General features: G+C 49.6%; 1 protein-coding gene across 1 annotated transcript in view; it reads left to right on the top strand.

Annotated features, from left to right (window-relative positions):
* The first annotated feature begins 8,222 nt into the window (after window positions 1-8,222).
* The window catches only part of LOC101361030 (solute carrier family 23 member 1-like), a 65,268-nt gene continuing 63,454 nt past the window's right edge, over window positions 8,223-10,036 (top strand). Inside the window, exon 1 of the mRNA XM_012557364.2 lies at window positions 8,223-8,499. Within this exon, the coding sequence (XP_012412818.2) occupies window positions 8,458-8,499 (42 nt within the window). The 5' untranslated portion in view covers window positions 8,223-8,457. The remainder of the gene's footprint in view (window positions 8,500-10,036) is intronic.

Here is a 10,036-nt window from a genome sequence, read left to right as displayed (position 1 = left end):
ACACTGAAGAGAGGAAGGCCGACAGAGAGAAAAAGACTTCCCCTGGAGCTGATGCCCTGAATTTGGACTTTTAGCCTACTTTGACTGTGAGGAAATAAACTTCTCTTCGTTAAAACCATCCACTTGTGGTATTTCTGTTGTAGCAGCACTAGGTGGCTAAGATAGCTCTGAAGCTAAAAATTTCTTTTAGATGTCTGATATGAGCTGATATGATTTTGCAGGTTGAGAACAATATCTTTTCTCTCTTTGCCCTCTCCTTGAACGATGGAAGAGGAATAGACCCTTTGAGAACGCCAGGACGTGGGCCTTGGCTCAGGGAAACAGTATCAGAACTTGGGACATCTAGTGTTGTTGGCGACCATGGGGTCTGTGACCTGGGGGCCCTGAGCAGCAGGTGTCAGAGGTCAGGCCCCTCTTTGCCCTGAGGTCAGTTAGTCCATCCTTCCTCCTGCCCTGGACCCTCAGCACCATGGACAGGACCAAGCACCCTGGGGAAGGTGGGATCCGCTTATACTTTTGGCCTGTAGGTCAACGGTGTGTCTTTCCCTACTGGGTGTCACTGCTGCCCTTGTTCTGATCAGACGAGGCCCCCCCCAAAACCAAACCAAACCCGTTGCCGTCGATTCAGACTCATAGTGACTCTATAGGACAGGGTAGAACTGCCCCATAGGGTTTCCAAGGAGGGCCTGGTGGATTCAAACTGCCGACCTTTTTGTTAACAGCCGTAGCTCTTAACCACTATGCCACCAGGGTTTCCACATGAGGCCCCAGCAGGTGAAAAATCAAAGAGGGCCCCATCCCTAACTGGGGAGCAGGAAGGAATGACCCAGATCAGCGAGCGGATGTGACTGGGAGCCCAGCCCTGGGTTTAGTCTCTGAGTGCTGCTCACCATGAAGCAACCCTGTCTGAGCTCCAGGGTGAGACTCAGCCCCCTGCAGCCAGGACCTCCCCAGCTCTAGTCTCTTCCTAAGGTACCCAAACACCATCCTCTGCAAACATCCCAGGGCGGCACCAGCACCCCGAGGAGGAATGCTGGAAGCCTGCCCCCTCCCCCATCTGCCCTGGTCTATCCACCTGGAAGGTCAGCCCAGGCTGACCCATGCTCCGTGCCCAGCACCGGGCCAGCTGCTCAGGCCTGGGCACTCACCCAGAGTAAGCAGCTTCAGAGTTGCGCCTTGGCACCCTCTCCTGAAGGAAGCACCCGGCAGAGGGAGGGAGAGGGCCAGGATGATGGAGCCTCTGATGAGGGAGTCAGCCACCTCGAGAGGCTCAGGAATCCTGGGGACAAAGACTGTGGGAGGAAGCTGAGGCATGGCCTCGGGCCTGGCTCCCCAGTGTGAGTGTGTGCTTGCCCTGGCTGATGCCACCCTGCAGCCCTGGGCCCAGCGATAGGTTGGTGCCTGTCTGCCTGGGAGCCATCACCCCGCCTCTCAGCACTGAAGGCCACCCAGAGCCCAAGCACGGCCTGAGCCTGCCCTGACAATGCAGGAACTGGGCGGGGAGGGCAAGGCTGGGCACGAGCTCTCAGGGGACTTGGCGGGACTGGCTGGAGCTAGGGAACTAAATGCCAGAAGGTAGCCCCCTGCACTGCATTGTTTCTGGGCAGAAAACCTCAGAAGAGACTACAGTCTAGTCAGCCCTAGCTCATGGCGACCTCATGAACAACAGAACAAAACACTGCCTGGTCCTGCACCATCCCCATAATCGGTTGCGGATTGGACCGTTGTGATCCATAGATTTTCGTTGGCTGATTTTTGGAAGTCATCGCCAGGGTTTTCTTCCTAGTTTGTCTTAGTCTGGAAGCTCCGTTGAAACCTGTTCAGCATCACAGTAACACACTAACCTCCTCTGACAGATGGGTGATGGCTGTGCATGAGGTGCATTGGTTGGGCTGGGAATCAAACCGGCTCTCCCCGCTAGAAGGTAAGACTTCTACCCCTGAACCACCACTGCCGCATGACTCCACTACAAGACATCCCCAATGATAGTTCACCTCAGTCCCTGCCACCACCAGTTTGCAACAGAGATCTGTTTCACCTTCTGTCAGCCAGGCCCTGAGTTGGTGAAGCAACAGTGTCAGGGAACAGCTGTGGATGAAATTGTGTTGTTGTTAGGTGCTGTTGAGTCAGTTCTGGCTTGTAGGGACCCTGTGTACAACAGAATGAAACACTGCCCGGTCCTGCACCATCCTCACAATCCTTGCTATGCTTGAGCCCACTGTTGCAGCCACTGTGTCAATCCATCTCATTGAGGGTCTTCCTCTTTTTCACTGACCCTCTACTTTACCAAGCTTGATCTGCTCCTCCAGGGACTGATCCCTTCTGATAACATGTCCAAAGTATGTGAGACGTAGTCTTGCCATCTTTGCTTCTAAGGAGCATTCTGGCTGCACTTCTTCCAAGACAGATTTGTTCGTTCTTCTGGCAGTCCATGCTATATTCAATATTCTTTGCCAACTCCACAATTCAAAGGCGTCAACTCTTCTTCAGTCTTCCTTACTCATTGTCCGGCTTTCACATGCATATGAGGCAATCGAAAACACCATGGCTTGGGTCAGGCTCACGTTAGTCTTCAAGGTGACATCTTTGCTTTTTAACACTTTAAAAGGTCTTTTGCAGCAGATTTGCCCAAAGCAATGCGTCTTTTGATTTCTTGACTGCTACTTCCATGGGTGTTGATTGTGGATCCAAGTAAAATGAAATCCTTGACAACTTCAATCTTTTCTCCGTTTATCATGATGTTACTTATTGGTCCAGTTGTGAGGATTTTTGTTTTCTTTATGTTGAGGTGTAATCCATACTGAAGGCTGTGGTCTTTGATCTTCATCAGTAAGTGCTTCAAGTCCTCTTCACTTTCAGCAAGTAAGGTTGTATCATCTGCATAATGCAGGTTGTTAATAAGTCTCCCTCCAATCCTGATGCCCCATTCTTCATATAGTCCAGCTTCTTGGATTATTTGCTCAGCATACAGATTGAATAAGTGTAGTGAAAGGACACAACCCTGACTCACACCTTTCCTGACTTTAAACCACGCAGTAGTCCCTTGTTCTGTTCAAATGGCTGCCTCTTGATCTGTGTACAGGTTCCTCATGAGCACAATTAAGTGTTCTGAAAGTGTGTGGTCGTCTATAAAACCAACAAGAGTGTCGTCTGGTGTAGCCAAGTGCTTAACCGTTGCACCACTAGGGCTCCTTATGCACATGGTAAATCAGAAAAATATGCTGAAAAGTTTATTACAAAAAGCAATAATCCCTGCTCCGATCCTGTCTATCCTAGCCCCAATTCCAGAAGCAACATCTTTGACAGTTTATGATTTTTTTTTTTCTGACAGTTACCATTACACGGAAGTCATAGGTGGAGGTTTGCAGAGGAAAAGGATAGAAAGATTCAGGGTCCTTTGAGGATCATGAAGCCACTGAATCAGCCCTGAGGTTCCTTGTTTCATTCATGAGAGAGGCAAACCTCCTCTGTCTTCCTTAAGTCTCTGTTGTTTGGAGATAAATGTTGACTCTACCCAAGCCTTAGCTGATATAAGATCCAATATCATAACCCCAGTCACAGTGGTGAAAAAAAGAAAAACAGAGTGCTGTCTTGTGGGACATAAAATGACTTCAGACCACAGCACTGTCCACTGAGTTATAACTGAGCCATTTCAGCAGGGACAGGCAGGGATGACCCATCAGAGAGTGGGGGTCTGACCTCTCTGAGGCCTCGGCCCCACCTCACTTCTGGTTTTCCCTTCACTTGGGCAGCCTCCCTCCCACGTCTTCCAGCCACCGCCCTATAGCACCAGGCCCAGCATAGGCTCAGCCCTCCTCACCGTGCCTTTCCCTTTGTTTCTGCCAAAAGCCACTTGTATAGGATTCGAGTTGCCTATGTTATTCACTTAAGTGTTAAATGCCTCATCTAGGTTTCCCAGAATGCGACATTGGCCTGGAACAGGTTTTGAGCAATTTACTGGGGGCGTAGAGCCAGCTCTGAGTGTTCAGGAGCAGGACATTCTGCTGCAGGAACTCAGCTGACCTGAGATTCAGGAGGTCATGGGGCCAGGCCTTCACTGGGGAGGGATACCTTGTGAGGGAGGACGGTTGTCACTTGTGACTCAGGAGGGAGGATGGGACCCGAGCTCCATCTCAGTAAAGCAGCTATGATTACAAAGGGCTGCCCTGGCCCGGGCCCTGGCTTATTCCCATGCTTCTGCTTTTGACTCAATCATTCTATGTCGAGTCCATCACCTCTAATTCTTGAGGCTTCTAACCCTCCGCTTTCACTTGTGGAGTGTGTGATTTAAGCCTAACCTTAAACATGACCTCAAAAACCACCTACAGTTCAACCTTATATTAGAATGCCTTTTGATTTCAGCCTGCCCTCTTCTACCACGTCCTCCACCCCTATCCTCCAAAGACACACACAGCACCCCCACCCACCCAAGACCCTGTGGTCAGTGATGGTTCTTGGCCCATGCAGGCGCACTTACCAGACTGTATTAGAAGTAGGGTGCCTGACCCGGTGGCCCAGGCCTCTCAGATCTCAGCTTGGGAGTTTTGAAGACACCCAAAAATTCTTTCAAAGCCTCCGTCTGCTGGGTGGAATTGCATAGGAAACCCTCTTGTCCCCAGCAGCCACTGGGGCAGCCTTCAGACTCCTCCAGGACAAACACAGGCCCAGGTCCAGGAGGGTGGGCATGTGCACTCACGTGTGTGCCTCTCTGCTGCAGAGAATCTTCCGGGAGAGGCTGGACTGGATGCCGAGTTCAGCGTGGGAGGGTCTGACCACCCCACTCTCCAGCGGCACTGACCTCAGACCTGCTGCCTACTCTCCCGTGTGTGGTTTTCAGAGCTGTTGTTTCAGCCCCTTGTCATTCTTCTCCATGACCCCTTACAGCTGCTTGGATATGAAAGCTACGTCTCCCCTTCCCAGGGCTCTGTACAAGTTGTTCAACCTGGAGCAGATCTAAGGAAGGCAGGTGACATCACTGCTTGCAGACCTTTGTGACCGTCCAGTTTGAGCTGCAGACGAGACACCGAGTGACCAAGAAGCAAGTAATTCAAGCCGAAGGGACCCTTGTAAGCTGTGAACTATTTGGCAGCCGTTTCCTTTAAGATCTTCAGCCACACCCTACCCCTTCTCTCTCAGCTCTGAATTCCGTTTATTTTTCCTGCCAAGCTGCAAAGCTTATTTAGAAAGAATGGCGTGGAAAGGTTTTATTTAACACTCTGGATTCTCTCTCCCAGACGTCTTCCTTCGCCCTTTTCCATGGGCTCTTTTTATGGAGGAAAGGACTCCTGAGACCATGGCAAAGGGAATGGTAGCAGGGCTGGCCCTCCACTTGGCTGCTCTGGTGAGCAGTGTATGATGAGAAATCCAAAACCTCCTTATTGAGCATGGAGGTCAAAGAGCTTGGGTAAGCCATGCTGTTATCTTCAGGGCTCCATTCCTCGGAAGTGGAGATAAGGCTTTTCAAGTTTTGAAGAGAACCCAGCTCTACACCTCCCCCAAAGAGGGCAGCATATCCTCCCTTGGGGGTTTGCCTGCAAGTGATCACCTTCCATTGTTAATCCTGGGCTCAGGTGGAGAAGGCCAGAACCTGACCTGTGCTTTCAGAGACCCCCGTTGTTTTGGAGACAGAACTCCAACAGTGGAGGAGGGTGGGTGCCCACCTCTTTCCGGATGAAGACGTGATCCAAACTAATGAACAAGATGTGTTGAGCAACCTTGGATAATTTGACTCAATCCAACTGGTACTCATTGAGAACCTACTGCGTGTACCAGATACTGTGTGGTGGGGGAGTGGTGAGTCGTGGGACTCGGAGAAACCAAATCTTGAAGGACATCATGGCCGTGCTAAGGAGCTTTACTGTATCCTCAAAGCAAGGGGAAGTCAGGAAGGGCTTTAGACAGGGGGATGACATGACCAGATTAATGTTTTAGAAGGCTTGTTTAGACTGCCGTGCATAAAATCAGCCTGTGGAAGTGACTTCAGAGGGGTGGAAGGTGGAGGGCACAGAATGGTGCCAACTGGCGCCCATCTGAGCTGTGGAGGGTCAGCAGCCTGACCCAAGGCAAAGGGTGAACACAGGGAGGACCAGCACGAAGAACCATGTGAAAGGCAGAGTGTCAGCCCCAGAAGAGGGGACTTCTGGACAGAGAGTGAGACACAATCTGGAACAGACTGTAACAGGCAACCAAAGGTATTCCTGGGTTTGAATCTCAGTTATGACCCTTGGGAAAACAGCTTAACCCATCAAAGCCTGAATTTTTTTTTTTTTTAATATTTTATTGTACTTCAGGTGAAGGCTTACAGAACAAATAGTTTCTCATGAAACAGTAGTACACATGTTGTTTTATGACATTGGTTAACAACCCCACAACATATTAACCCTCTAACTTCTCAACCTTTTTTTTTTTTTTTTTTGTGAAAATACACATAGCCAAAGATACACCGTTTCAAAAATTTCTACATACACAGTTCAGTGACATTGACTACGCTCTTCCAATTGTGCTGTTATTCTCACTTAAGATGAAGGCTTACAGAACTAAATAGTTTCTCATTTAACAGTTACTACAAATGTTGCCCTATGACAATGGTTAACAATCTCACAACACATCAACAGTATCCTTACTCAACCTAGGGTTCCCTATCACCAGCTTCCTTGTCCCCTTCTGCCTTCTGGCCCTTGTCACTGGACTCCTGTACCTCGTTAGTCTCATTTGGTTTTACGGGGCTGTCCACTCCCACAATGCCTGAATTTTTTAATCTGTAAAATAAGGATAAGATGTCAGGTTTGTTGTGAAGATTAAATACAGTAACTCATCCAAAGGTGTAGCCCAGTGTCTTAGCCATCTAGTGCTGCTGTAACAGAAATACCACAAGTGGATGGCTTTAACCAAGAGAAATTTATTCTCTCACTGTCTAGTAGGTTACAAGTCCAAATCCAGGGCATCAGCTCCAGGGAAAGCCTTTCTCTTTCTGTCGGCTCTGGAGGAAGGTGCTTGTCATCGGTCTTCCCCTGGTCGAGGAGCTTCTCAGATGCAGGGACTCTGGGTCCAAAGGATGCGCTCTGCTCCCAGTGCTGCATTCTTAGTGTTATGAGGTCCCCGCCTTTGCTTGCTTCCCTTTCCTTTTATCTCTTGTAAGATAAAAGGTGGTGCAGGCCACACCCCAGGGAAACTCCCTTTACATTGGATCAGGGATGTGACCTGAGCAAGGGTGTTACATTCCACTCTAATCTTCTTCAACATAATCCAATCTTGCCTCATTAACCATAGGCAGAGATTAGGATTTACAACATACAGGAAAAATTATATCAATCACAAAATGGAGGACAACCACACAATACTGGGAATCATGGCCTAACCAAGATGACACATGTGTTTGAGGGACACAATTCAATCCATGACACCCAGCACACATGGTAAGTATTCAGTAAAGACCAGGAACTTAGTGGCTTTTGACTCTCTTCTGACCTTGGCTTTCGCATCACACCCCCAACTGTCTTCTCCCCCTTCAAACATCTCCTGTCATGCTTTTCAGGGATCCCCTTGGACCACCACCCATTGACTCCTACATGAGTTCCGCCATATGTTTCCTAAACCTTGGAAACCAGGGCCACCCATTCCAGAACATTCCACCACCATGAGTAGCTGGCACTTGACTTTCTTTGAATTTCATGGAGTGAGGTTCATCAAGAGTTTTAGGGGCTCTCAAGTGCCCTCTGAAGAATTGGAGCAAGACTTCTGGACTTCTCTCTAAACGGTGAGTCAGCAGATATTTCTGAGTGCCAGGGGAGCAAGCCCCAGGATAACAGACATTTCTGAGTGCCAGGGGGGCAAGCCCCAAGGATAACAGACATTTCTGAGTGCCAGGGCCACAAGCCCCAAGGATAACATACATTTCTGAGTGTCAAGGAGGCAAGCCCCCCAAAGATAGAAAGTATTTTTTCTCAGGTTCTCACCTGGGCCTGAAAAGGCCCTTGTCCCACCAACAAGCAGGGGCTGCCCCAGACCAAGAAGTAACGTTTCTCCCTCATTAATGTCTCCACTGGTGCATCTACAAGGGCTTAGCTGCGTGGCTGTTTTGCAACGCTTTCCATTCTGGCTTAGTCAGTTACAGGAATATTCCACACTCAAAAGCCTCTGTGTTTGCCCAGAGCCTTGCCCTGGCCCCCTTACCTCCAGCCCTGGAAGCTGGCTTCCCAGAAGTTCACGCCTGCCTGACCCTGATCTGCTTCCTTTGTGCCAAGGGGGCGTTTCTCAGTCTCCACAGTTACGGAAACTTATTGTGAAACCTGGTGGAAGCAGCAGCCCGGGCACACTGGAGGAGTTGTCCCAAGAGGGAAGAGAGATCTGGAGACCCCACTTCTGGCTCAGTCGTGCCTTGAGAAGTTAATCTTTCCTGGTATTCTTGCTCCTGCTTCCTGGAGGGAGAACGGTAGAAGGCCGTGCCCCTGGGTGGCCATGAACTCTGCCGTTACCAGCTGTGAGAGCCCCAAACTCCTGGTGAGTGCTGGCGGAGAGAGAGGGGAGGGAAGAGGCGACCAGTCTAGGGAGGGCCTAGAGGGGGGCGGGGTGGTTGCTGTCCCCCTCAACTTCAGAGCACAGCTCCCCCAGGGCCTGTTACCTGGGGCCACCATCTCCAGGGACAATGACTCTGTGAACACATTGTTACTGCAATAATGCGGTTTAGAGCCACCTGCCGCAATAGCCAATTCTGAGACGGGGTGAGCAGCAATAATTTTATTATATATTGGTATGTAGGAGACAGAGGAGAATAGATTCCTCCAAAAACCCGTCTCCCCCACTGAAGATTGGCCGAAGGCTTTATAGGGACAGGATTATGGGTCTTAGAAGTCTATGTTAGTTCCTTCTTGAAGTGGTCACGTCTCACATGAGTTAAGCTTTTACTGGCATTCTTGGGGGCTCTCTGGTGACATCCTGGTTTTCTTTCACAAGATGAGTACTTTGTTCAGTCTTTCATTCCTAGATCATTACTTGGTTTCCACCCTCTAAGGAGGAACATCCGTTAGTCTTAAAAGTTTTATAGAGACTGGAAGAGGAGGGAGAGAAAAGGTTGCGAGACAATGCGGGGGTCAGCAATGTGAAGTAATAACAGTGAACCGGGCCTACGCAGCCTCTTCCCCTTTCAACGTGACAAATGACAGGGAGAGCTCAGACTGATTTCCCAACAGCGCAGCTGACAGATCCTGTTCCCTTCCTCTTTGCTTACAGGTTCCTCTCTCTTGAATGCAATTGTTTGTTGACCAGTTTCTTCAGCGTTTGGGTTTCTCTTGTCAGAAGCCCTTTCTGAGGTGAAGCAAAGGGAAAAAGAAAGGGAAGCAAGGAGAGAGAACTAACACTGACTGATCAACCAATGCACCCCGGGCACTTCGTGTTCTGTATTTTCTTAAGATTCAACGAAGCCAGCCGTTACCATTCTACAGATGAGGAGCCTTAGGCCCGGAGAAGTAAAGTCGTAGTAACCCACTGGAGGTCTCTCTAGCTAGTCCTTGAACCTCGGCCCACCACTCTTGCCAGCTTATTTTGGCTACCTAAAAATACCGGGGTGGACAAGTGGAGACCGTCTGTCCTTGTCACTGCCCACTACAGGGGGAATAGGCTTCCCCTGCCTGGCCAGGGCCACAGACCCCATAAGGCCCAGCCACGGTGTCTGTGGACAGAACTGCTCCCTGGAGCCGGCTGCCAGAGTCTGCCCACAAGGGACAGCCTTCCTGCATTTGAATCCTGCTTTTGCTTGGAGGTTTTATGTAAACCCCATTGCACCTGTGTACTATGATTAAGAATGTTGCGGACGTAACTTGTATGAACTCCCTACTTATAAACCCCTTTAAAAGTGTGACCCTAATACTCCCCCGCATGCTTTCTCCTTTTCAAAATGGGCAACTGAGAGCTTGACGTAACTATACGCCATGATGAATCTATAATTTTTTTTTCTTCTTTGCCTTCTCCTTCCCACATACCTTTGTTAATGACTTTGCTTTGCTCCATCCAGCCACCTGTGGCTTATGACCCCCCCACA

Source organism: Trichechus manatus, unplaced genomic scaffold (genome assembly GCF_000243295.1).
Source record: "Trichechus manatus latirostris isolate Lorelei unplaced genomic scaffold, TriManLat1.0 scaffold00097, whole genome shotgun sequence".
Classification (NCBI taxonomy): Eukaryota; Metazoa; Chordata; class Mammalia; order Sirenia; family Trichechidae; genus Trichechus; species Trichechus manatus.
This window is presented reverse-complemented; position numbering and strand designations above follow the sequence as displayed.